Source organism: Aythya marila (assembly GCF_965140915.1).
Source record: "Aythya marila genome assembly, chromosome: 24".
NCBI lineage: Eukaryota > Metazoa > Chordata > Aves > Anseriformes > Anatidae > Aythya > Aythya marila.
The window spans coordinates 4,072,543-4,100,236 of record NC_139065.1 but is presented as its reverse complement, the minus strand read 5'-3'; the positions used below and the strand labels follow the sequence as shown (position 1 = coordinate 4,100,236).

The 27,694-nt window shown below is 58.9% G+C and overlaps 1 protein-coding gene across 1 annotated transcript; it reads left to right on the top strand.

The window, feature by feature from the left end:
* LRRN2 (leucine rich repeat neuronal 2) lies at positions 1–27,436 on the top strand. The gene is made up of 2 exons (XM_082778669.1): positions 1–254; positions 25,031–27,436. Exon 2 carries the CDS (start codon positions 25,273–25,275, stop codon positions 27,415–27,417), a length of 2,145 nt encoding a protein of 714 aa, XP_082634795.1. The 5' UTR covers positions 1–254; positions 25,031–25,272; the 3' UTR covers positions 27,418–27,436.
* The last annotated feature ends 258 nt before the right edge of the window (positions 27,437–27,694 follow it).

Genomic DNA, 27,694 nt, shown 5'->3' with positions numbered 1-27,694 from the left:
CGAGGGGAGGATGGCTTCTTCTCCCCGCTGCCTGCGGGCAGGGAGCTGAGGGCGAGCGTGGCAGGGGGTGTCCTGCTGGCCCTGGGCCCCGTCCCCACGGGACGAGGACAAGGACCCCGCTTCGAAGGGTCCAGTGAGACCCCAGCCCTTTGTCTGCTGGCGGGGGCTCGCGGGAGCCAGATGAGCGCGCGGCCGCGGCGGGGAGCAGGCAGACGGATGCGCACGGCGCTGGGGGACAGGAGGAGAGCCCAAGGGTAAGTGGGGCTCCGGCCCCGTTACTGGTGTTTTTGGGTGGTCATGGATCTGGGGGGGCTGCTGTGATGGGGGTTTTGGCACCCAGCGCTGGCTGATTTGCTATTTGTTGTGGTTTTGGGTTTTTTTTCCCCCTTCCTTCCAGAGCTTTGCTTTCTCTTTAATCTTTGGCGTGGATGGTGAATGGTGCATTTAAAAATAAAAGAAGGAAAAGCGGGTGAAAATAGGGAATGTTGGCAGCATCTGTGCCTGGCGGGCGCCTGGTCAGGAGGGGGGACAAGGGGCACATCAGGAGGGCTGGGGAAAGGAGATTTCCCCCAGCACTGATGGCAGGAGCTGGATTCCCCGTCCTGCCTCGGAAACTCCCCTGGGATGGGGTTGATCCTCACCCAAAGGGGATGCGGGGTGATTGCTGAGCCCCGCGGCGATGCGGTGGGGCTGTGCTGGTGCCGCTCAGACCGAAATGCAGCCCTGCGAGGGATGCTGGCAGGATGCGATCCAGCCAGGAGCAGCGCTTCCAACGCATTAACCCCTCTGCGCCCAAGCCCGGTGGCAAACCTTAAAGGAGCAAATTTAGGTGCAGAGAAAAAGCCGGACCAAATGAACCAGCCTCGTCCTTTGGTCTCCCCACTCCTTCCCAACCCACTTTTGCCCCCTCCTTGTGCCCGGCACAACCCACCCGAGGGGCAGGGCAGCTTGCCCAGGGGCAGAGAGGCAAAAACTGATGGGAAAACAAACCTGGGGGGCAGCTGCTGTGACCCCAGGCACCAGGTCTGTGTCCGATGGGCGGGGAGGGGGCTCGGGGCTGGGGGGCACAGCCGTGGACCGAGCAGAAGGAGCTGCTACCCATCACCTCTCTGCTGCTGGTGGGGCAGGAGAGCAGGGGATCAGCTGCTGGCCACATCCGGGGGGCTGCAGCCCCCTGACCCAGGGGAAGAAGGTGCTGGCTTGGGGGGGCATCCAGCCCCCGAGCCACGGGGATGGCCCCTGGGGGAGCTGAGAGGGCTTGGGGCTGCTCTGCCAGCTCGGCCGCACAGGAGAAGCCTACGGTGCCATTTTACTGATCCCTCTGCTGCTTTCATGTTTACCTCGACCCTTCCTAACCCTTCCTGCAGCCCCTGCTGCTCTCTGCTCTGCGGGGAGCGGTGGGGGTCAGGGCTGCGTGCCGGGACCCCTGCGCCGTGGTCAGCCCCGTGGCTGCGCGCTGAGCCTGCCCATCTCATCCTGCCCCGGTGCTGAGCCAGGACCCAGCCCCTGCTGTTGTTTTGGGGCTGAGCAGCCCTGCTCCTGCAGCCTGCATGCAGGCGAAGCTCGTGGCAAGGCTGGGAAGAGAACGTTGCTTCTTGTTTCTGCCCATAAAAGCCCCGGCCCCATGTAGCTGCGGGGTCGGTGCAAGTTTGGCGAGCTGCCTGCTCCCACCATGGGTGCCCATCGGTCACTGGCGGTCAGGTCTGGGACACAGGACACCGTCACCAGCTCCTGTCCTGGCAGAGGACCCTTGTCCCTGTGATTCAGCCCCTTTGCAGCGCCCACAGCTCTTCCCAGCACCCCTGAGCCCCTTTCCCTGGTGCAGAGCCGGGTGCTGCTGCACCGGGTCCCCTATGGGCAGCGGGGGCTTGGCACCCTCTGGGTTCTGGCATAAATGGCCATGCAGAGCAGGACGGGGCCAAATCCTGTGACAAGTCCCTGCTCCTTGGCCGTTTAAAACCCCTTCAGCACGGTGGGATCTTTTTTAACTCCTGCAGGGTAAACCAAGGAGCTCAGCACCAGCAGCTGGGGCTGAGCTGCGGCAACACCCATCGCAGGGCACGCAAAATCCCTTTGGGGCTGGGAGAGTTGGGCAGGACCCCCCAAAACCCACTCCACCTCATCAGGCCTTCAGACTGGGAAATCTCCCCATGGCAGCACCGTGTGCTGGGCTGTAGCATCGTCCGGTGCCTCGGTGGGGGCCGTGGAGCCAGCGGTGCCCACCACGGAGCAGAGCATCAGCAGCTCCATCACGCCGTGGCTCCGTCTGTTTTGCAGAGCCCTGCCGGCTCCCGGCAGCAGATGGCTCGTCCTTGCTCCTCGCCACAGCCATCGCCGCTGTTTGGGGATGGGATCCTGAATTTCTGGCTCGGTTCGGGGATGGGGTGTGCTGGGAAGGTCCCGAGCTGGGTGCAGGTGAGACGTCACCATCAGCACCTCTCCTGGTGCAGGGAGGGCCAGCACAGGGCTCTCTCCCGTTCTTTATTCCCAGCAGATGAACGCATCTCCTAAAACACCTTCGGGGCTGCCCCTGCTCACTAATGCCTCTCCCCGTCTGCTGGGCTTGTCATAAAAGACAAAATTCCCATCTGCACGAGTCAGATTTCCTAAAGGGCAGAAAGGATGGACCAGGGTCCCTGCAGGGTCCTTGCATGCAGCTCAGCACCACCCCTCTGCTGTGTCCCCTTTGCCAGGAGGTGCAGCGAGGTGTGAGGTACCCGGTGGCTGCCCTGCCTCAGCTCAGCACGATGGGGAAGCACCCGAGCCTCGGGTTCTCCTCCTGGAAATGGGATGCTTGTTCCCGGGGAAATGCCCTCCCCGGTGCTCTGCAGCGCGAGCTGCAGCTCTCAGCCCAGCCTTGGCCGCCAGAGCCCCGAGGAGGAGGATTGCAGCGGGAGTGCTGCCTCCTGCTTGCTGGGAATGCATCGGGAATGGAAAAACACTAAAATTAGACAAGTTTAGAACTTGCTCTTAAGCAGGGAGATGGCCTTTTTGGGTTTGGGGTTGAGTTTAGGCTTCATTTGATGATGCACTCAGCTTTGCAAGCAGAGCCTTTCCGGGTAACCCCTGGCCATGCCCTGGCCACCCCCTGCATCCCATGGGGCTCTTCCACATGTCCCCAAGCGTGTCCCTTCCAGTCCCTTCCCCTCATTCTGGACCGACCCCATTCCAGGACAGCAGCCAGCTCACAGGCGGTGAAATAAATGCGCAGGTTTGGCAGTGGTTGACGGCAGAGATTTTGTGATAAATATATTTAAAGTGGGCTTGTACAAGGCTGTTCTAAGGGGTGGGTTTAGGAAGGCAGAAAGTGCCAGAAATCGCCCTGGGAGCAGCGGGGGCTCGGCAGGGGGTGGCAGCCCCCAGACCCGTCCCCATTTACTGCTTGGTTGGGGTGGGCATGGGGGTCCCTTGGTGTGGGAAGGGGGGATCCCACCAGTGCCCCTGCCCCAGGTGGGGAGGGCTGGGCCCCGAGTGCCCCCTGTGCCCCCCGACATGGCTCACGTCCTCACGGCGGGGGCTCCCCGCGAGCTGTTTGCAAACACGAGGCAGAGCAGGAATTATGTGTCGGCTCTGCTTGGCGTGCAATTCTGAATAACAAATAAATATGGGAAAATTGGGAGCCGTTCCCAGACAATTCACAAAGGGCTTAATTGGGACTTAAGTGGTGCCTAAGTCTTGCGCTGGCTCTCTGCACCGGGGCGCTTTTCACCCAGACAGGCAAAGGAGACAAACTTAGTCAATAAATTACTTGTGATAAATTATTCACCAGCTCCACTCAGAATTAATGCCAGCCTCCCCCTCCAGCAGCTTATAAACGCTCTGATATCTCCTGACCCCTCCAGGCTCCAGAGCCACCCGTCGGATTTAAAAGCCTATCCCAGGCTCTATTAGAAAACCATATTTTGTGGTGTTTACAACCAGCCGTAAAACATCCACTCTGGGCCCAAACCTGGCGTGGGAGGTCGGAGCCTGCCCGCCTTTGTCCGTCCTGGTGACCAAAACGGAGCTGGGCCCGTTTGCGGGTTCAAGCTGGGAAAATTGCTTTGCACGAAGCCGCTGTGCCTCTTCCAGACTTCCTAATGCTCGCTTTGAATTTAAAAGCCTTCATCAGCCAGGAGTTTGTAATCAGCGGAAAGGGGGTTTTGCATTTCAACCAGCCTTTCCCCAAGGCAGACAGGAGCTAACTCCACCTCTGCTTTTGGGGGAAGAAAACACGGGAAGCCTCCTCTCCCTGCATCCCAGCTGGCCCGTGTGGCCAGAAAGCAACAGACTGGAAAAACTGGGGGGAAAAAAGCCAACATCTGGTCACCTGAAAATAGAACAAGAAATGTTTGTTTGTTGCTTTGTTTGTTTTTCTCGTGGCGAAACGTTACAAAAAAATGAGCCGCTTCGTTGCATGCTGGAATAAGCATTTTAATTAGGTGTCCGTCACTCTTTCATAGCATGATAATTAAATTTAATTCAATGGTTCAGTTGTTCAAAACGTAGTTTGGAAATGCCTAATCAAAGCCGCTGACTTGACTTCAGAAGTCCTCTCGGCCTTCAGACACGGTGCTCCGGGCAGCTTTGCAGCGCCTGATCCCAATTTGCAAATCGCTGCAGTCGCTCCGAAGCTGCGTTTTTCAGCCAAATGCTTTTAGAGACATGGAAAATTTTCACCGGCTCCTATTTCTGAGTCACTTTTCCTTCCTCCTACGTGCTGCCGCTGCTCCAGGCTGGGCAGTCGGGCTCTGGAAGGGCTGGGTTTGTGCGGCGCGGCTGCATCGCCGTGCAGGATCCGGCCCTGTGCCGAGCATTTGAAGGGCTGACGAGCGGGGCTGGCTCCATCGGGATGCTGTGGGATGTGAGGGCTGTCCCACCGAGCTGCCTGGCCCCGGGCTGCCCCCGTGTCCTGCTGAATTCCCCTCTTCTTGCCTCTCCATCAAGCTGTTAAGCAGAACCAGCCACTCTCCAGACATCTTTAGGGCTTTTTTAGCATTTTGTTGGTTCCCTTTTTTTTTGCCGAGCCCTTCCCGGCTTGGCCACGCTGCGTTCTCGCTGCTGTGCTCGGGTTTTCACGGAAGCCACACGAGCGGGGCTGTTTACATCCGAGAGCCATCGCTTGTCGTGCCCAAATCTCTGCTCAGGGCTGGCGGCAGCGCGACCGCTGCAGCTCTGCAGCACGGGGGGCCAGGGGGGGCTGGGGGGAGCCCAGAGGCTCCGCGGTGCTGCTTGCTCAGCTCACACCGAGCTGCAGCGGAGCCTGGCATCGCATTTTGCTCCATTTTCCATTTTTATGGGTGCTGAATGGAGACGGAGAGCGGGAGCAGCGTGCAGAGAGAGTCGTTATCCTCCAGGAAAATTGCTGGTGTGCATGGAGGGGAAAAAGGAGGGGGGATGCTCAGCATCACGGGGGGGCTCTGCTGCTCCCCGTGTCCCTCTCCCACCCCACAGGGGCTGACGCAGCGCGGGGCTGGTGCCTCTCCAGCTGCCCTGCCCAGGGCTCGGGGCCATCTTCATTTTTCCCTGTGTCCTTGGTGCAGGCAGCCTCCTCAAGCAGAGCCTGTAAATAATGGAATTAGGGAGCTAAATGAGTTTTAAAAACCCCAGTGGGGAGCGGGGAGAAGTTTGCAGCCGGAGGCAACGGAGAGGCTGCAAGCAGCTCCTGCCTCTCCGGGCTGAGTCCCCCCTTTGCACCACCTGCAGAGGGGTGCCAGCAGGGGGTCACCACGCTCTCCTGGGGGCCGAGCAGCCCCTCAGCCCCCTCCTGCTTCAGCCAGGATCCCCCTAAAATCCCCCGGCTGCCCCAGGGTTGCCCCCCGGTGCGGCTCCCCCACCTCCGCAGCAGGCAGGGATGACGAAGAGGCGATGAGCCACTAGTGCACGCTCGGAAGAGATCTGAGCCTGTGAATAAACCAAAAGGGGAAAGAAAAAAAAAAAAAGCCATATCCCAGGGGGGAGGCGGTGTTTGTGAATTAAAGACAAAGTGGGTGACATTTCCGCCAGCCATGTGCAGCTGCAGCACGCCGCCGGCGTGGGGGGGACCCAGCGTGGGGCCACCGAGGGCTGCATTTCCCAGGGAGGATGATGAGAGCAGCAACTTCCCCTGCTCTGCCAACAGCCAACACTTCAGCTCAATCGCTCGGCGTGGCGATGGCAGAGAGCCTGGTGGTGCTGGGTGACAGCTTGCTGTCACAGCACGTGTGGCATGACGGGGACAGGAGAGGGGCTGGGCTGCTGTGGGCACACCAGCGGCACCCAGGGGGAGAGGGGTGGTTCTGGGCACCCGGTGGGATGTTGTGGGGTGAGGGAGGGTGCAGGAAAGACAAAGGGGGGAGAAGCAGAATGGGGAATTTGTTTTCTTAAAGCATTTGTCAAAATGAGCAATGGGAAAGGAGCAGTGTGGGAGGCTGGGCACCGCTGGGCACCGGGCTGTGCCAGGCTGGAGGAATGGTCCAGCAGCTCTGCACGGGTGGGAGAGCATCACCACTGGGGTCCCCCCAGCTCCAGCCCAAGAATGGGGGTGTGGGGCAGCCCTGGAAATCGGGGTCTTTGCAGTCAGCATGGGGGCATGAGGGAGGGAATCACTGGGATGCTCCTCAGATCCCCGTGCTCTTCCCTCCTGCATCCCCTCCGGTAGCAGAATGAGTCCTGTGGTTTGTGGGGGACTCGGGGGTCCCATCCCTTGGCAGTGTCCCTGGGGTCTCTGCTGGTGGCTCCCCAGGCACCCCCAAATCCCAGAAGGACGCCACCACCTCCCCAAACCCTTCCCACGGCTTCTCAGCACCGTGCGGGGCTTTGCCTCCACCCCACCCCGCGCTGCTCTGTGCCCTCGGAAGGGGCGAAGCACCCCCCGAACGCCTTGCATGGCAGTTGCTATGGCAACCACACATTTTTCTTGGGATTCCTAATGACTTATTGGCATTTGCAGTAATCTACAGCTTTTTTTTTTTTTTTTTTTGGCTGTCGGAGGTTGACTTCCCTCCCCTCGGCCCCGAAGAGCGGGCGCATCCCGTGCGGTGCCGCAGCCGGGGTCGGGCTGGGGGAGCTGCCCCGGTGCCGCCCCACTTGGGCACAGCTCCGTGGGGAGCAGCAGGGACAGGAGCCCCCTACCCACATTTGTACGGGGCAGGGGCCAAATCCCAGCTTCCTTTACCCCTGGGGAGGCTGAGAGGAGGCCAGGAGGGTACGGCCACGCGGGGCTCGGAGAGGAGCGGCTCTTGCAGGAGCCAGAGGCAGCAGAAAGCAGGGAACAAGAGGGGCCCTGTGCAAACGGGGTTTGCTGGGGCTCTTGGGTGTCACTCCTGCTTAGGATTTCCATCCATGCCGGCAGGACTTCTGAGGTTTTCCTTGGTGAAAGTCAACCCAGAGAGAAAAAATTGACGCTCTCTTTTTTTTTTTTTCATCCCTGTTTGAAGCAATACTTCACCTGGGTCCGTGGGGGTGGCTCGGGCACTTCCCAGCTGCTCGTGACCATCTCGGAGCAGTTTGTTGGGATGGAGAGGGAGAAGCAACACCAGCGTTTGCTTTGACAAATGTTTGGAGGCTTTTTCAGAGATTCGGGAAGCCTTCTTGCCCTCACCTGGGGCCGATTTGTGGCAGCCGAACCCGTACCCGGGTCCTGAGATCAATGCAGGGTTTTCAGGTGTTTTTTTTTTGGCAGGTGAGAGGAGGGCTCCAAACTCTTCTGCGTAATTCCTCAGAGCCACAGCCCTGCACAGCTCCCTTTCCTGGAGGGGTGCCGCTGCCTGTGCTGTGTGCTGGAGCTGGGGGGCGAGCAGAGGCTGGGCACAAAGCCGCCAGCAGGGCTGGGAGCAGCCTCACGTCCCACAAAACGTCCCCCCAGCCCAGCTCAGCTCTTGCTTTGCTTTCTCCCAGGAGAATCTCTGCCAGCCTGCCAAGGGTGGGCTGGGGGAGACCCCATGTCCTTAGGGCACCTCCAGGGCCACTTTGCAGGGTCCTGGGGTCCCCAGGAGCTGCTGCAGATCCCCAGCGTTCCCACAGCTCCACGGCCACGGGGACCAGGAGGTGCCAGCTTGATACCAGGGAGAGACTTCCCCGTAATTAGAAATTAACCTGATTTCACGGCACTTAGAAGCAGTCACGTTGCCATCCTGACCTTGCTCCTGCTGAAAACCGAGCGGAGCAGGGCTGGGCTCCAGCCCCAGCTGCTCTGGCCCCACACTGCAGGTCTGGTGTGACCCCGTGGGTGGCCAGCTGCCCATAGGGTAGCCTCCTTGTGGGCATTAAACCCTATCTGTGCCCCTACAAGCCCTTGGGGCTGCTCCTTGGGGACCTCCAGGCTCCCTTCCCTCCTGCAAGAGCAGTTTAATCCACCAGCAGAGGCACAAATAAGATGGAAACGACGAGGGGCAAGCTCTCAGGGGGCAGCTGAGTGTTGGCTGCGATGCCCAAGTGCTTATAGGGCCGTGGTGCTGCTCGCCGTGCATCCACGACCACCTCTCGTCTGGGGGTTTGAGCAGCCCCATTGCACATCCAGCACTGGGAGGAGGCTGGGAGCCCCCAAAAACGAGTGTCCCGGGGATCCCATGCTGCTGGGGGCTCTGCTAGCCCTGCGAGCCTTAGTCCTGGCACCACGGGGACAGAGCCAGGTCCCTGGCCTCCCGTCCCTGCCCCTGCTCTCAGCACTCCCTGCCTGCAGCGATGCTGCTTAGCTGAAGAAATATTGTTTCCAACAACAGGATTCTCTAGAGAAATAACAGCAGACATCCCATCATGGTTTAGATTTTAATTACGCTCAGGAATTCTTTCTTTTTTTTTTCTTTTTTTTTTTTTTTTCCCAGCTTTGTTTAATAACCTGTTCTTCCCCACCCGCCCATCCCTCCTGAAGAAAGTTTAAAGAGCCTCGCTTCATCCCTCTGAAGGGACTGGCATCAAAACCCCGCAGGGAGAGCATTTCTGCCCAGAGCAAGCCCAGGGTGGAAGATGGGGCAGGGGGCAGCGCTTGGCCCCAGCGCCCCAGCTGCCGAGAGCTGCTTCCCCAGTGCTTTAACTGGGAGGCGACACCTTACTCCAGGACCTATCATTTTTTGGCCAACACAAGGACATGGATGTGTCCTCCCCAGGAGATAGCTCTCCTCTCTGTCCCCATCAGAGCCCAAATTTTTGATTTGCTTCCCCACCGGTTTGCTGTGTGCCATGTGGGGAGCAAATCTCAAAAGCCTTCGACATTGCCCCGAGCATCCCCTCTCTGCAAGATGTTGCCCTAGGGCTTGGTGCAGGTGGGACAGGGGGAGCTTTATGGGGTGGGGTGCTCTGCAAATATGCCAGCCCCACTGTCCGTGCTCCTCCTCTTCCTTCTGGTGCCAGCTGGGGAAAGTCACTGGGGCTGGTGCAGCACCGGCAGCATCTGCAGCCCTGCTCCCCAGGACAGGGTCACCCTGGGCACTTGCCTCCTGGTTTTAGGGACAAGAAGCCTGCTGGATGGGGGCAAAACTTCTGTGCATGTGCCCGGTGGGTTGGGGACCCCGGGTGTCTGAGCAGCCAGGAGCACCACAGAGCGATGGGCATTTCTTGGGACTTCAACGTCTTTGGAGAGAAGGCTCGGGCAGCCTTTCCCTGCATGCTGCAGCTCTAGGCATGCTACTTGTTTATTTGATTAGAGGGATGCAGAAATAAATGGAAGAGATGTAAGCATCCCTCTCCACTCCCAGCTCCTGTGCGGAACTGGCTTGATTTTTCACAAAGACTCAGCGTCCAGGGCTTCCGAGCTGTCTGCATCAGTCAGCCGGGCTCACGGGAGACGAGCCCTTTTGAAAACCTTGTCCCAAATTGTTAACGAGCCCGTTCCTCCCGGCGGGCTGCCCTTGTTTCCTCCAACCCTGACAATCTGCGGGGTCTCCTGTAGCTGCGGCTTCCAACAGAGGGAAACGTGTCGCGGAAACGTCCATCATCATTTCCTGGCGTGCACCTGTCTCTCCGGCGCGCGCACCGCTGCAAGGCACAAGCACACGCTGTAAAACCACCACACACACTCGCGTGTCTTATGAGCTGCTCTTGCTGTCGTGTTGTCGCAGCTCAACAGGCGTGTACAGCCCCAGGAGCTAGCGCATCCCCGTGCCCGGCTGCTGGCAGGCGCTGGCAGCCGCTGCCGCAGCGCTCCCCGCTCCGTGCCACCGGCTCCCCCCAGGCTGCCGGGGCTCCGGGAGCTGCTTGAGCCTCAGATCTACGTGGGGAAAAGGCCCCCCCGGGCTGGGCTGGGCCCCTATCGCCAAGGAGAGAGGAGCTGCGGTCCGTGAGGGATGCTGTAAGCATTGCAAGAGAGGAGAGGGAGAAGGAAGCGGAGAGGGAAAAGGAGGAGGAGAGGGAAAAGCGGCCCCTCCGCCAGCGTGGTGCCTGCAGCAGGTTGCAAAGGACCCCGCTGCAGATTGCAGGGGGGGGCTTGCCGGTGGGAGAACCCTCTCTCCGTGCCCAGCCCGTGCCCCCCCAGGCTGTGGGGTCGATGCCAGCCCGGGCTCGGCGGGGAGCCGGCGCCCACGCAGGCAGCGCGGTGCCCGGGGAGCCTGCCAGCAAGCCCGAGGGTGGGAGAAGGCAGGAGCTGGAGGTCTCCGTTTCCGCTGAAATCTGGCACCTTCCCCCTCTCTGGCAGCCCCATCGGAGCTATAATTATACCCGAGCGTTCGCAGCGCCCTGCACCCGAGCACCCCGGGGATAACGAAGAGAGAAAATAAATGTGAGCGGGGTGCTCTGCAGGGGTGGGCTCGGTGGATGGGAGCTGGGCTGACACGGCACTCGGCCCCGGCTGCAACGCTCCCAGTCCCAGCAAAAAAAGGGACTGGAAGGGACATCTGTGGGACATCTGGTGTCACCCTTTGCCACCTGGGTGACAGTGGGTGCTTGGGTGCTCCCGGTGGGTGCTTGGGTGCTCCTGCTGTGACAGGTCCCATGGGTGCTCCGCTCCGCACCATGCGCTGAAACCAGGGGTGAGCAATCCTGCAGCTGCTGTCAGAATACAGTGAAGGATCTGGGGGGTCTGCAGCCCCCTGGGGGTCCACAGCCTGCTTCGAGACCCCCGCCGGGGCAGGATGTGGCTCCTGGCTGGTGAGCAGGCAGCAGCGCCCGCAGCGGCGCCGCGTCTTCGGCAGGGTTCGCCGCCGGCCCACCTGGGATCGCCAACAATTAATTTCCCCAATCTGCGCAATGATCAGCTTCTGAGGCGAACAATTAGCCGGTCACAAATTGTAATTGTCATCTCAGTTCTGATTTTAATTTGGCCTAATGAAGGCTAAGTGATTCCGTCTCGCTCCCCCTCCCATGGCCCCACCGCTCCCCCCACCACGGCGGGGACACGGCTAGGGGGACTCAGCATCCGAGGCCCTCCCGGGCTGGGGAGTGCCGGGGAGGCAGGGGAAAACATTAATTTTTATTGTGTGCTGCTTGTTTTCAGACATCATGGCCAATAAAAGTTTTATTTAAAGGGAATTGGCTGCCTGTGTCCGTGCGTTCTGGTTTGTCACAGCCTGTTAGCCTCTCCTGCTTGCCCTTTGAAGCGGGGGGCTGTCGTTTAATCTTCATTTGAAATAACGCTCTGATTTTTCCCCCTTCTGATTCTAACTCACTGCCGCTTGTACATCTCTGTCTGGGCCCCCCCTCCCGTCCCCACATCCCCGCCGTGTTATCATCCGCAGCACCTTTCAGATCTAGCCATGCTTCCTAATGAATTCGGCGTCTCCCAGAATTGCCTTTCACTTTAATACTTAATTTAGATTGAAGAAGGAGGTGGCTGGGTCTCGAATACCAAGTGAGCCGGTGGCGTAGCCTCGGCTGGAAGTTGCGTGCTGCCCGGCAGGGCTGGGATGAGAAATCTCGCCGAGTTTGGTCAACTTTGCAAAACTCCCCCGCTACTTTCTGCAGACCTGTGCACGCAGCCATGCTCCCCTCGCCTCCATCCTCGGTGCAAAGCAGGCACCCGAATTGTCTCCAGGCTGCAGCAGCCTCAGGAGCTGTGGCTGTCTGCGTGTCGCACCGCTCAGCTCCCAGAAACCCGGCCCCCTCCTGCTCTGCATCTTCCATGCATCTTCTGATCAGCGCAGGGCAAAGAGACAGCAAAATGTTCCCGAGCTGGCAGCAGCTCTGCCACACACGGCTTGCCCTACTCCCAACCCCCAGGGGCTGCAAATTTTAATTTTAGCACCAAGGAGAGGGCTCCTTTGTCCTAATGGGAGCCGAGCCTCTTCTGGGGGCAGCCCTTTAATAGCACCAGCTGAGGCTGCAGGGGGAAGGAGCTGCCTGCAAGCAGGCACCTGAATATGGCCTGAGCATCAATTTTAGTGGCTTTGTTTTAAAGGGAAAACAGACTTTCTGTGCCCTCTGGATGAACAGAAAGCTGGTTTCAGAGCTCATCCAAAGGCTGAGAGGTTGAGGCTCAGCATGCTCTCAAGCCCCATGCTGGGCTTTGGCTCCCCTGCGGCATGCTGCAGCCCCGGAGCCTTCCCCTATTAAAACCCACAGCAGCAATGTGTTAGTGAGACGAAGATTAAGTGCTAGCTACATAACCGAATGTCTCAGGGAAAAAACACCATCTCCAGTTTGGGGTGGAGGGGTGGCAAGGAACTTGGGGTGAGCACGCGGTGCCTCTCCAGGCTGCTTCAAGTGAAATCCTGTCCTGCTTTCAGCCTCCTGCCAGCAGCGTCACGCTGGGACCTAAACCACGAGCACCCTCGCCAAGCTGTCAGCTCCGTGCGGTGGCCTGGTGACCCTGCCTCTCCTGCCACCAGATTTATGTTTTCCCATTTCTTCAGGCTCTTTCGGGAACAGCCAGCGGCGATGCTGCCCCCAGCGCGCTCCACTGCCCTCGCCTGGGGTTAGAAGCACAGTGCCTCGCAGACACCTTGGGCTCAGTCTTTTTCAGTTAGCTGCTTGCATAATTGAGGTCAAAGCCTGGCTTGTCCGAAGCCAGAAACAATTAAAATCTCTCCTGGAAGGCCCAAAGCCGGCCGTATCCCCAACACCACCATCCCTGCCTCTCCCTCCTGCATCCCCGGCACCGCGCATCCCACTCTGTCTGCACCCACTGCAGGGTCTGCAACCCACAGGCTGCCCCCTCAAACCCTCAGATCCCAGCGTCCGACCCCGTTGTTCCCGTGAGCGTGCCCCCAGCTGGAGCAGCACAGCCCTGCTCAGCCACAGAGGGTCACAAAATTCCCCAAATCTGACCGAATCGGCGTTGCGCATCTCGGGGTCACCGGCACAGCTCCTGCTGTCACCGAGCTGACGAGTGGCAGCTTGGGGAGAGGTGACAGCACTGCTGTGAGCAGTAATTAGCTAACGATGGGGGCTCATCAGGGCCAGGAGGACCCCGTCAGAGCCACCCAGGAGCCGTGAGCTTAATTGGGCAGGTGCTGGGCGGTGGTGGGGGGTGCTGAGCGGTGACGCTTGGCTGAGAAGTTGGAGATGTGCAAGTTGGGCTCTGAGCTCATTAACTCTCATAACTTGAGGGGCTCGTTGCAGATATTTCACAGCTGGTGGGAGGATCTTGGTGGCAGAGCGGCTGTGGGTGAGCGGTGAGCCCGTCCTGTGAAATTTGGGGAGCGTTTCCCCGTGGTGGTTTCATTTGTGAGAGCCTGGGGCTGTAAATCTGTGTGTGCAACTGTGGGGGAGCCTGGCCACAACGCTTGGGTGGTGTAAAAGGGAGCTCGTCCCTCTCCTCCCTGCCCCACAGGAGGGCACTGGAAAGGCAAAGTCCTTTTATTTGCTCTGCAGTATGAGGAAGAGCTTGGCATGTTGTTCCCAAACAGGTTTTTTCCTTGAAAATTGCTTTTGAATTTCTCTCTTCTCTTACCATGCGTACAGATGCACACACACGCCTACATCCAGCACCAGGCCTATTTGTTTTACCGTCCTTTTGGACCCATATGGCCCACCTGAAAGTTCCTCCCAAAACAGCCCCTCTCTGGGCCTCCGGGACTCGAATGGATGAATATCTCCGGAGATATTCATCCGAGGGGGATTTTCTGTGGTTTTTTTTTGGAAAAAAAAATATTTTACCAGTTCCAACAATGGTGATGAGTTGATCTCGGGCTGTTTCTTCCCCCACGAATCTCCCAGCCATGTAAGCACGGAGGGGTGCTGGTGGAGATGCGCCCACCCTGGGGATGCGCCCCCAGCCCTGCTCCTGCTCGCTGCAAGACGAAGGGGCTCGCTGGAAACACCCTCACCACCCTGCCCTGTGCTCAGCTGCCTCTGGCCCTGGGGGGCTGCATTTCCAAGCCCCCCAACCCTGCAGGGGAGGGAAGGCTCCCCAAGCAGCTGGAGCACCTGGAGGAAAAAGCGAGGGGACGCAGCAGCGCCTTTCCCTCCCATCCCTAGGGTTTGGCTGCTTTGCAAGGCTCTCCCCACGCATTGCCCCTTGCTGCAGTCCCTGCCCTGGGAGCAGCCCGAGCACGACGGGGCCGTGATGCTGTGCCACGGGTGTGGGAGCGATTGCAGCCCCGTGGATGTGCCGATTGATGCCGAGCAGCTGCAGCAGCCCCGGAGGAGCACGCTGCGGTCAGGCTGGGCTGCTCTGTCAACATCTTCAGCTCCTGGTAGGGGGATAAATGCTTGCCGAAGCCTTTCCCAGCTGGCTATTTTCACAAAACATGTAGATGCCTAATTATCTCGAAATTCCGAGGGTTTAAAAGCCCTTTGAGGGGAAGGACAGGGCTGCGCGACCCCCGGTTCAATTAGCATGCCAGCCCTGCCCCGCCAGGTCGCCCCCGTCCCTCTGCAGCCTGGCTGTGTGCTGGATCTGGAAGGGGAAATTCAGGCTGGGGCTGCGTTTCAGCAAAGCTTTGCTTCTGGAGGCAGGACGAGGCCGATTTCTCCCCAGCCATATGGACCCTGCGTACATCCCCGCTGAACTGCCTGTGCCCTACACCAACCCGTCTCGCTGCCAAGCTGGGTGCCCTGAAATAGGTGGGACGGAGGCAGCCAACGTTTCCCATTTTCCCTTCCTGTTCCCATCCGGTGCTTTTATTATTATTATTATTTTATTTCGGATCCCCTTTGAATGACAACTCTATCAAAACAGCTCATTTGGAAATGTCAGGTCCATTCTTGATAAGTCATCAGTCACGGTGATTGGTGCTGACAGACGCCCTGCAACGGTGCTGTGCTATCTAATACACTGTGCTGCAGTCTTTTGTAATATCACATTATTTTATTTATTCAGCATGGCATGAAATCTCCCCTTTAGGAAAGGGGAAGGGGGAAGAAAGAAATTAACCCTTCTAGCGATGGTTCCCTTTCTGGATAGTCCATAGGGGAAGCGGCAGGACTCCATTTTTATCTGGCACTAGCAGAGTTTGCAGCTCAGGACGTCCCTGGAGTTGAAGCAAAGGCAGGATCCTGGCTTGGAGTCCACTTGTGTTGTAGTTTGCCATCTTTTTTTTTTTATTCTGAGCCCTGTTTGCCTCGTGGGTTGCTGCTTCCCAGCACCTGGGCTGAGACAGGGAGGAGAGCATCGGCTGCAAACCCCAAATCTCCCTGAACCTGGGACTGCCCAGCTCCATCCTCCTCTGCTCCCTGTGGGCACCGTGCAGGGCAGGAGGAGCGCTCACTGATCCCAGGCTGGATCAGGGAGGAATCTTCCCTCTTTATCCTGTGCTCCACCTCTGCCGTGCTGCGTTACGTGCTGGGGTTACACGGCGATGTCTTTGCTTTACTTTCCCATCCCGTGGCCCGACGAGGATGGGTCTGGATGTGATAGGGCTGAGATACGTCCTGCACGGTGCAGCTTTTTGGGGTCACAGCACCCCTCTTCCCACTGGAAGCGCAGCGCTTCCAGTGCCACCATTTGGGGCTGCTTTGGGGACCCTGTGTCTCCCCGCTGCTTTTTCAGCCTCACGGAGCTGCTGTGGGGCAGGGTCCAGCCGTGGTCCTTTGGGTGCTCCCATGGGTGCCCCCCAGGACCGGGCTGGCCACGGCGAGCAGCCGGGTGGGCTGCGACCAGCGGTGCTGGTCCTGGGAGCTGCTCTTCTGCATCCCCTAATCTGCATCGCAGAGCCTTTGTTTGCTCTCATTAACGTGTCGGCGAAGTGCCTGATGTGTGAAATATCCTTTTTATTAGCTGGAATTGACGGGGCCGTCTGGGACTCGCGTCTGCTCCGCTTTCCAGGCCAGGACTCTGCAAACCAGCCCGGGGTTGTCTCGCTCGGTTTCTGATGCGCTCGGTATCAGCTCGCAGGCATCCCTCCTCCTCCCTGAAACCCGGACTGGGACAAGCCATGCTGTCACCCATGGGTGCTGTCCCTTGACGTCCTGCAGAAAACATCCTCGAAACAAGAGCAGCGAGGCAGAGGGGCCTAGAGGGGCTAGAGCATTTGCCCCTGCCTTCAGTGCTGGGGCAAAGAGCTGGAGGGCTCCCGGATTTGCTGCTTTAGGGATTTATCTGTTTTTCCTGGGTCCCCTCAGACACCTGGGGCTTTCCCCAGGCTGTAGAAGAGCTCAGCAGCTGTGGGAAATCCTCCTGCAGATGAAAGCTGGGTGGGAATTTGAGGAGTGGGGGCAGCCTGTGCAGTGCCTCAGCCCACGGGGGATGTCTCACTCTCCTTTCTTTTCCCTCCTCCCCCACCATTTTCCCTCCGTGTTCATTTTCATCCCCCCATAGCCCGAAAGCACCAGCACAAAAGGCCATTGACAGGCAGCAGACTGCAGACTTAAACCCCTTGAGGGAGCTGCCAAGCAAACGTTAAAGCCCTGGCTTCATGGCCAGCCTGGCCGAGACCAAGTCCCCCCTCCCAGGAGGATGCACACCTCGGCTGCTGCCCCCAGCCCTGCTGCCCCTTCCTCTCCTCCCATCCTGGTGCTCCCATGGCCCCGGGGAGCTGTGTGGCAGCAGCGGTGTCAGACGTGGGAGCCTGCCACCAAAAAATGCCAGGAAACAGCAGAAAAAAAGGGCCCTGCTAACGGCACAGTGACATTAGCATGCAGGAATCGAGGCTGCATCCACTCTGCCCATTCCTGTAGGGACCCCACAGCCACTCGGCAGCCTTTGGGGGCACGGCGCTGCCCCGTCACATCCCCCCTTTTCGCCGTGCTCCCGTTCGGTGCCTGCGTGTCAGAGCAGGACCTGGCTCTCCCTGCTCCCAAACCTCGGACTTCGGGTCTGTGGCGAGCTCATTAGGAAAGACCTGGAGGTGTTTTCCAGGCAGTTCAGGAGCTCGCCTGAATAATTGAGCAGCACGGCGGGGAGGAGGAACGGGGGAGCTCATTACAGCGCCGGGGCTGTTTGTCTGCCGGCCGCAGCACGGCGGTGCCAGGCACAGGCTCTGCCTGCGGCACAGCTCCCTGCTGCCGCGCGGCGCACGCCAAGCTGGGGAAGAAAACCTTTGTTTTGTCCTCCAGCCTGCCAGTGAGCCTTGAGAACAAGGTCCTGGTGCGAAAATGCAGTGGAAAAAGGCCACAGGGTGCGCACTGCAGCAGCTCCCCAGAGCGTTTCCCCAAGGGTGAGGGTCCCATGTAGGATCCAGACCCACAGAGCCCAGGGGTGGGAGCCCAGGGTCCTCATCCTGCCTGCGGGGAGGTGCTGGGCGCCGCTCTGCTTTGAGCTTTGTTGATTGTAGATAGCATTTTCTGAAGCCTCTGGGTGATTAAGAAGCCGAATGGCATTTGGAGCCCTGCGCGAGGCTCTCAGAGGCTCAGCGCTGGTTTCGGCAGGGTGAAGGGCTCTCAGTGAGCTGTTGCCACTTGGGAGGAAGAGCCGGGAGAGAGCTCGCTGGAAACAGTGACGGTGCAGCAACGGCTGGAAAGGGCAAAAGGCAGGCGGGGATTACTGGGGGAGAAATAAAACAGCAGAGCTGAGCCAGGGGAAGAGCCTGCGCTCAGCAGCAGCCTCTCCTGCCGGGTGGAAGGGGCTGCTGGCAGCCCTTCCCCACCCTGCCTCTCCCTTCATCGTCCCCTCTCTGGGCTGGATTTGGACTTTTTGAAGTGTGAACAGGAGGAGGAGGAAGGGGTTTGCGCTGGAGAGGCCGCGCACAGCTGGGGTTGAGCGCCTGCTGCAGCCCGGGGACGGTGCCAGTCAGCTGAGAAGCATCCAAAAATGCACCGAGATGCCATCCAACGCAGCACGGCTTTTTGTTAGGGACACAAAATTTACAGGACAAAGTACAGCCCAGCTCCCACCTTAGGCTGAGAATCCATTTTCCCAGCCCCAAATTTATTCTGGCCACCCGGAGCGGCGACCAGCCAGCTTTGCCACTTGGCTTTTTCTGGCCGTTTCCAAACGCCCCGGTTAACCCTGAGAGCTGGACACCAGCCCTGCGATTCTCAGCGATAAAACCAGGCGGCCCCAGGGCTCCCCAGCCAAAAGGAGAGAGCTGTGGGCTGCTTCTCCCCTCTAACAGGCCTGGGGCTTCCCAAAGACGAGGGAAGGTGTGGGTGCCTCTGTGCACAGCCCCGCGGGACCCTCGGGGGCTGGCAGAGCAGCCTTGGGCACTTGTGAGCCCTTTTTCGGAGGCGAACAGAGCTGCTGTAACCCTTCCAGAGCCTGGGAGCAGAGAATAGGAACAACAGGCTTATTTCCCAGCCCTCCTCATTAAAAAACATCCAAAGCCAAGGGGGAGAAGCATCCAGATAAGGAGCGGGCACTGCTCCTGCCGCCGGCTCCGGGTGGATCAGAGCGATAGCGAGGTGCAGCCAGCGGAGCTGTTTGCTCTGCTCGCTCCCCGGCAGCTTTTTTATCTCCCGGCTTCCTCCTAGACAAGCAGAAATAACGCTATCATCCTCCCTGCCAGCAGAGAGGTGGGAGAAGGCCCAGAAACAGCATCCCTGCCTCTCTCCCTGCACAAAGCACGGCTTAACCGAGGAAAGAAACACCCAGAAAAGTCGCCAGAGCAGCAGCAGCCCCAAATCGCTGCCTTCAGACACTGCTCCCTGCTTCGCTTAAATGTTGTTTTTTTTTGGGGGGGGGGATGAAAACCCCAAATTGCAGCTCGGGGCTGGAGCAGGTGCCTTCACTGGTGATGCCGGGGAGGGCAGCAGCCCCAGCACGAGCTGCAGGGACCCACGAGGGTTTTCCCACCCGTCCCCCCACGCCACCACCCCGCACCCCCCCCACGGCTTTGTTTGTTTGCTCTGCCGGGGCTGGGGCTGCAGAAAGGACGGGGCGGGAGCATCCTCCCATCCCTCGAACCAGACAGCGAGGATGCGGAGCTGCATAATACGAGAGAATTTAATAAAACGCCTCAAACAGGCAAAGTTTTTCCTTTGCCAGCTGCTTAATTAAATTGCCTAATGCTGTTTGCGATCACAGCACAAACTCCTGTGTTTAAAGACCACAGCGTTGCCATGGCACTAACCCGGCGGATGGTGCGGGGCCGTGACAAAGCATACAGATGAGGGATGCTGGGGCCGGTGCGGGAGGCTCGGTTGCCACGGTACCGGGGGGGATTCGGCGGATTGTGGTTATTTATTTAGCCGGTTATTTTCTGACGCGGCGGCAAAACTCCTCGCCGAGGTCTGCGGTCAGATCTTTGCTCTGAACGGAGCGGCAGCTTTTCCATCCCGAGGGCTTGAAGCAGCTTGTTCGGAGGTGCGAGCGGTCCCGGCCCCGTTGGACAGGGCAGAAACAGGAGGGTTTGGGTTTCCCGAGGCATCGCCCTGCCCACCGGGTTTATAAGGACTCAGCACCTGGGGAGAACAAGCCTGCGGTGCTTTGCTGCAGCCCCAGCATGGGGCTGGGATGGGGATGGAGAAATCCTCACCCCCGGCACCAGGTTGAGCCACCCGCGTCCCTTTTGAGCTCTCCGTGGGCAGCGGGGGCAGATCGGAGCCCCCCGGGGAGCCAGGTCCCCTTGGGGTGTCCAGCCAGGCAGGGTGCTGAGCCCTCCCGTGCTCTGCTCTCCCTTGGTGCAGTTTTTCCCCTCGCCCCGTGTGTCCCTCCTGCACCACCGCTCTCCATCACCCTTGGGGGCTGGGAAGGGAAGGCAGCCCCGGCTGGGGCATCGTGGCCATAGCTGGTTTGGAGGAACTGCTGCTTCCCGTGACAGAGTGAAGATTTGGGTGGGCGCTGGGCCTCCAGGCTTCCTCATTCAAGCATCAGCTATCTCACAGAGGAATTTCTGCCATTTTCTGCGGCCGTATCAGCTGCAGCCAACTCGAGATGCCAGCAGGGACATCCCTCCTGGTGGTCTCATCAGCCCCAAATCGCCCCATTCCTGCTCCATCCCCTGTGGTGCTCGGTGCCACCGGGCAGCCCCTACCCCAGGAAAACCTTCCCAGAACCTTGGGGACACTTGAAGGATTTATTTCCTTTTCCCCATGCCCCAAGAGTTACATCCCTGCACCATCCATGCCACCATTAGCCCCAGATAATGAGTTGACCTCTGCAGCTTAATTGAGATTTAATACGTCAGTTATTGTATGTTAAACAGTGGATCATTAAAAACATTTATTCAAGATGAACAGCTATCTAATAGATACCATTAGTATCAGAGTTATAGAAGTGGCTAACCCAGGATGCGTGGGATTTAGTGATCCCCCGGGATGTATTTACCATACTGTACCCGTGCTTTTAGATCCACCCTCAGGCTGGCCTGATCCTGCACAGCCACACACCCCCTGTGGGGATCCAGCTCCAGCACTGATGCTTTTTAATCCTCCAAACCCCAAAGTGGTGCTGGACGTGGGGACGCCGTGCACGTCCCCTGCCTGGTCCCCAGCTGCATTGTGCCAACATGGAGCTGTTGGCCACTTGTCCTTCCCTTCTCCCCACTGGATTTTGATGCCTGACCAGCACCCAAACGCCTCCAGCTCGTGGTGTTGTGCGTGTGGCAGTGCCAAAATCCAAGCTCCCTGGGCAGGGGATGTGACAGCTCTGAATGTGGCCCCGGAGCCAGCCTCTTAATGCCAGCCATTGCAGCAAAGCCCTGCAGAATTTAATACAGCTTCTCCTTCCTGATAAAATGTGATATAGGATGTTTCAGATAGCAGCAGGGTACCTTATTTCAAAGTTTTATATGTAATTGATACAGAACCCTATAACTTTGTGTTGGTTTTAATCACTGATAAACCCCGTGAAGCTTTTATACAAAGATTTAAACGGGGAAGATGTGCCCTTAGCCCATGGGGACAAATTGCACCGGGTGCCACCATGGGAATGCTGAACCCGGGCTTGGGGGCTGGGAAGCTGCCTCCAAATCCCTTTTTTTGGGGTACAGCAGGGCCGTGCATGCAGGAGGGGTGCACATCTGGTCTGTTATTGCTGTCTCAGTGCACAGAGGGTCCCACCCAGGCCTTGCTGGGAGCAGCTCAGACTGCAGACCCCACAGAGCCATGCCCCAGTGCGCTCCCATCGTGCTGGATCCCGCTCACGCTCCCCACCGTGGCACCTCCTCCCGAGGGCTGGCTGCAGCCTGGAAGCACGCCATGGAAAAGAGCAAAAGGCAGCAGGAGAAGGGGAGGGGGACACGGGGATTCCCCCCCAGCATCTGGCTGCCACTTCTCATCGCCCTGCAGGGAGCTGGCAGGGCCACCGGCGGGGACTCAGCGGCCGCCCGAGCGCAGCGGCACGACACAGCTCCGGGAGCGAGAGCCGTGTCCAGCTGCTGCCTGCACCTACTTAAAACTCTCACCCCAAAATGACAAGGGCTCGGCAGGAGATCTCAGCTTGCCAGGGTGACGAACGGGTCGGATGGGGCAGCTGCTGCCCCTTGGGGACATCGGCAGGGGACAGCTGCTGCTTGCAGAGGGCTTTCCCCAGACCAGAAGCAAACGGGGAAGCCCCCTCGGGGTGGTGGGGGTTCTCCATCACCTCCTGCCCCACAGCACAGCCACACCAGGGAAGTGTCGGCCCCTCTGGCTGCTGCTGCTAAGGGAGAGGGAAGGGCAGGCGAGCGCGGGCTCAGCTGCAGCCATTTATCTCCCGAAGCCGGGCTATTAGACAGATGACAGAGGGAGAGAGGCAGCCAGTGCAAGCACTGAGACCAAGGCTCCTTCCACTTGGTGATTTATCTCCTGGCTTCATCCAGCAAACTTGCTGATGAAAAGACTCTTCCCTTCTCTGTGCCTCATCAATTCTCATTCTCATTGCTTTTCTATTTTTTTTTTTTCCCCTCTGGGCTTCTGCTGCCTTTTCATGCAGCCACACTCCCCATCCCCGGCTCAGTGCACCCTCTCTCCTGCTCTCTCCACCTCATCTCCCATTCTCCGATTTTCTCTTTGTCCCTTGCTTTTTCCTTTTTATCTCTGGCCCTCCCTCTTCTTCTTTCTATCCGTGTGTTGCTTTCACTCCCCCCATTCCTTCTCATTCCCTCCAGCCACATTTCTCCTCTGCATCCTCCTCTCTGTCCCTGGGCACGTCTGGCTGGGATGGAAACGGACTCCTTGGGCTCTCAAGTGGCTCTGCAAACAATCCCATGGGCTTATGGCAAATTCAGGATGGGAAACTCAGGGCTGACAGCACCGTGCCGTGACCACCCCTGCCCCTGCCTGGCAGCGTTGCCCTGCCCTGATGCCACGTGGCAGAGTTTTGGGTAGAAACTGTGCCTCTGCTAGTGCACACCCTGGTGATCCATGGCCTGAACCCTCTCTTGTGAGAACCGCCAGGAAAATCTGGGTCTGTCTGCACGGGGAAACCGAGCAGGAGAAGGTGACTGCACAGACAGCGGGAGCCTTCTGGAAGCGGCTGTGCAGCCTTTCTGCCCGGGATGGAAAGCAGCATCTGAGGACTGCAGGGAAGAGCCAAGGGTGCTCGGTACCATCTGGGGCCCTGCCTGGCTGGCCCTGGCACTTTGCATTGTATTTCCTCCCTTGCAGAAGAGCAGAAATATCTCCTGCCCCCCAGCCTGTGCACCTGGGCACTTCTCCCACTTCGTGGGGAGCTTTGAAGGCAGCAGGCACAGAAATGTCTTAGGGAGGACGAGGAATTGATTAAGTACTGGGGAACTGCAGGCAGAAACAAGCAGCTTCCTCAGCGTGGGGAGTGGGCTGGGATCCTGAGGGGGGAAAAAAGAAACTGGGGGCATTTTCCCCTTCCCAGTGTGCCAGGGCACTGCAGCAAGTGCTCAACCCCTGGCTCTACAGCTCAGGGGAAAAAAATAAACTCCCTGCAAGCAGCAACATCACCAAGCAACCGAGCTCCATCCAAGCACCAACATCTGCTGCATCCTGAGCCTGACCTGTCAATGCGCTACCCTCAGATCCTGGTTTCCCTCGGATTTTTGGTGTGGTTCAGCACCCTGGGTGTGTTTGGAGTGAAACCGAGCACTTTAGCTGCTGTGGCTGTGGCTTTGTTCCTGCTGAAGAGCCGCAGTTGGGACCTTGGGGCATGTGTGAGCCAGAGCACACGGCTGGTCCTTTTGAGAGCTCAGCTGGCATCTCCGATGGTACCAGGAGAGCCAAGCAGAAATTTACATTTTTTTCTGCAAATTCCAATCCTTTCGCTTACAGAAACACTTGGGCTGTCGCAGCATCATCCTGCTTGCACAACTTTCCACGGCCAGCAGTGCTGCAGCCCCATCCATGCTGGGCACAGGTGAAAAACCCAGCGGTGGAGGCAAAGCCTGCGCAGAAATCACCGGAGAGCAGAGCTGGGGAATCTTCCTGTGAAATGGAGGTTGAAACAAGTGCTTTTTTTTTTTTTTCCTGGGCTCTTCTTCACAGCCATAAGGAAATAAAAAAGTGTTCCTCCATATTATGATTTTTTTTTTTTTTTAGGGAGAAAAGATTCTATAATATTTTAATGGCTGGAGAGATTTACGGCCACAGAAATGCCTGTGCACTTAAAAAGAAAGATGAGGGTCCATCAGAAGGATGCAGAAATCAATACAGCCTTCCTCTTCTTTAATGTTGTTTCTCCAGGAGATGGTTTAAAAGCCAATGCCCTCACAGCAGGCAAGAAGGGAAGTGTGCGGGATCAATTCTGGCACAGGGCTTGGAGGAGTCGATGTTGAATAAACTTTGCTTGGAAGCCCTTTAAGGGAGGACAGGGGGGTGATAAAATACAGCTGCTCGGAGAGAAACTTTCTTTTCCTACTCTGGCTTCTTTTTAATGTTTTTCCTGCTGTGCGAGAGTCTTTTAAGACAGGGAAAAGCTTTGGGGCTTGGTTTGATTTGTGTCAGCATGGGTCAGGAGTGCGGCAGCGGATCGGAAAATCAAAGGTGGGGATGAGGCCGGCTCCAGCTCCTGCTCCTGCTCTGGCAGGAGATGCCAGGATCACACCCAGCATGGATGGGGTCGGGGGGGTTCTCTATTCCCCCAGGAGCCTCCAGTGAGCCCGATCGGGGATTTCTGCTCCTGGGAAATCGGATCTCGCCAGAGCTTTAAGAGGAGCCAAAGGGCTGGGGGGCTTTTTCCTGGAGAAGAGGCAGCTCCAAGGTGTGAGGCTGCTTGCTGAGGGGCTTCTCCCTCCTTCTGCCCCTCTGGTTTTCTCTGCTGAAGACGTCCAGAGTTCAGGGCAGGTTGGAGAGAGGCAGGGGCCAGGCAGCCTTGCCCAGAGAGCAGCTGCATCAGGGTGGGCTTCCCCGTGCCAGGACACCCCGCAGTCCCCTCTGCTGCTGGCCACTGCTGGCAGCACGGCTCACCAGCTGCTCCTTGCCTGCTAATGACTAACCAATTCCTGCTACCGGAGAAGCAAAAGAGGAAGAAGGGGCCACAGAAAGGTCCCCGGGGGTGTTCTGTTTTGCTGCGGTGTTCTGGATGTCACAGCCCTGCTGTGCTCACTTACTGCTCCTTCTGGCAAGCCTGGCTGCCCACTCAGCATCAGCCCTCTGGGCCCCCAGAGTCCTCAATATCGGCTCCTTCAAGCCCTAAGGTCCAAGTTTGCGCAGAGATGGGGTGCTGACTGCTGGGATAGTGTAGGGTGATATGGGGCTGAGAGGTCCAGGGGGCTGCTGGTAGCCCTGGGCCGAGCAACCAGGGCCAACACCTGAATCTCTTGTGCTGGGAGGGGGCAGGCAATGTTATGGATGTAAAAAAAAAAAAGATTAAATTGGCATGTTGGTTTGTTTTGGGGAGGGTGCTGGAGATCCTTTGCACAGCGCTTTGCCTCTCCAGCTATTGCCACGTGCTCAGGGGCTCCCCTAACACAGCTTCTTGTCTGGCCTCTTTCAGGAATGACCTCGAGGAGCAGCCTGGAAGGCGCAGCAGAGCCCCGAAATGAGCCTTTTGGGGAAAAAGAGGAGGTGAAGCTCTGATTAGAGGACCGGCCCCGGGCGGGGGGTTATGTGCTCTCGGCGGGGGGAGGCAGGCAGGGCAGCCGGCAGCGGGGGCTGATCGGTGCGAGGGCTTCCCCCGGGGGCACCTTCTCCTGCGGACGCCGTGCCCACCCGCGGTCGCCCCATGCCCTGCTCCGGATGCTCCCCGTGAGCCTTTCCTGCCTGGGAAGAAGCCGGTGCCACCAGCCGAAGATGAGACCCTTCCGAACCAGCTCGCTCCTGCTCTGCGTGGTGGCCGCCGCCGCCATCCCCATCGTGCCCTGGAAGGTGAAATGCCCGCCGCAGTGCGTCTGCCAGATCCGGCCCTGGTACACCCCCCGCTCCGTGTACCGGGAGGCCGCCACCGTGGACTGCAATGACTTGTTCCTCTCCGCCGTGCCCGAAGACCTGCCGGAGGGGACCCAGACCCTGCTCTTGCAGAGCAACAACATCGCCAGGCTGGAGCAGGGTGACGTGGGCTATCTCAGGAACCTCTCCGAGCTGGACCTGTCGCAGAACAGCTTCTCCGACGTCTGGGACTTTGGCCTGAAGAGCATGCCGCAGCTGCTCAGCCTGCACCTGGAGGAGAACCAGCTGGCCGAGCTGCCCGACGGCAGCTTCCCCGGGCTGGGGAACCTGCAGGAGCTCTACCTGAACCACAACCAGCTCCGCAGGATCGCTCCCCACGCCTTCGCTGGCCTCGGCAGCCTCCTGCGCCTCCACCTCAACTCCAACCAGCTGAGGACGGTGGACAGCCGCTGGTTCCAGATGCTGCCCAGCCTGGAGATCCTCATGATCGGAGGCAACAGGGTGGATGCTATCTTGGATATGAATTTCAGGCCCTTGGCAAACCTGCGGAGCTTGGTTTTGGCCGGGATGAACCTGAGGGAGATCTCGGACTACGCGCTGGAGGGGCTGCGAAGCCTGGAGAGCCTCTCTTTCTATGACAACAAGCTCGTGAACGTCCCCAAGCGGGCCCTGCAGCAGGTTCCCGGCCTCAAGTTCCTGGACCTGAACAAAAACCCCTTGCAGAGGGTCAGGCAAAGCGACTTCACCAACATGCTGCACCTCAAGGAGCTGGGGCTCAACAACATGGAGGAGCTGGTGTCCGTAGACAAGTTTGCCTTGATCAACCTCCCCGAGCTGACCAAGCTGGACATGACCAACAACCCCAAGCTGTCTTTCATCCACCCCAGCGCCTTCCACCACCTGCCCCAGATGGAAACCCTCATGCTCAACAACAACGCCCTAAGTGCCTTGCATAAGCAGACGGTCGAGTCCCTGCCCAACCTGCAGGAGATCAGCATCCACGGCAACCCCATCCGCTGCGACTGCGTCATCCGCTGGGTCAACAGCACCGAGAACCGCATCCGCTTCATCGAGCCCCAGTCCACGCTGTGTGCCGAGCCCCCCGAGCTCAAGAGGAGGCACATTCGGGATGTCCCCTTCAGGGAGATGACGGATCGCTGCCTGCCCCTCATCTCTGCCCGGAGCCTGCCCTCGCGCCTGGAAGCGGCGGACGGGGACGATGTCTCCTTGCACTGCCGTGCCCTGGCGGAGCCGGACCCGGAGATCTACTGGGTCACCCCCTCGGGGGTGAAGCTGGTCCCCTACATGGAAGAGGGGCGCTACAAGGTGCACCCCGAAGGGACGCTGGAGATTGCCGGGATCTCGGCCCGGGAGGCCGGGCTGTACACCTGCGTGGCTCACAACCTGCTCGGGGCGGACACCAGGAGCGTCAGCGTGATGGTCAACAGCTCCTTCCCACTCAGCGAGGCCAGCCTGGAGCTGGCGGTGCTGGACGTGCAGGCCTACCACATCCTGGTAGCCTGGAAGCCGCATCTCAACACCGTCTCCTCCAACCTCACCTGGTCCAGCTTCTCGCTCGGCTCCGACTCGGACACGACCAACGTGGCCCGCATCCCGACGGGGACCCACGCCTACAACATCACCCGGCTCCACCAGGACACGGAGTACTGGGCTTGCCTCCATGTGGCCTTTGTAGACTTGCAGGCCAAGGTGGCTTGCGTGAACGCCAGGACTAAAGAGGCCACCCGCCGCTACGGGCCCCTGGGGGACAGGCAGAGCCTCCTGACCCTGCTGGTCCTCTGCGTCCTGCTGCTAGCCGCCGGCCTGGTGGCTCGCTGCGGCCTCGGGGACGAGCCCAGGAGGGCCGGGGAGCTCCTACAGGACGCGGTGGCCGTGCGCGTGGTTTATCCCCACCTCGCCCCGCACTGGGCTCGGGGGTCTCGTGGCGGGCAGCTCCTGGCCGTGGAGGTGCAAGCGGCGCCCCTGGACTCCTGAAGGCCCCGCGCTGCTGGGGGCTGACCGTGGGGTAAAATGGGGTGGGGAGGGAGAAACTATTTTTTACCAAAAAAAAAAAAAAAAAAAAAGTGAAACAGAACAAAGTAAATGAGACGAGGAGGGATTCCGTGGACTTGACCAAGAGACAAAGCGGCGTGGTAGATGGACGGGAGCAGAGCTGGCCACGGGGCTTGCAGAGCTCCTGCAGGGTCTGGATCCACGTGTAGGGTCTGGATCCAGCAGACATCCCGTCCTGGGACAGCTGGGATGTTCTCGG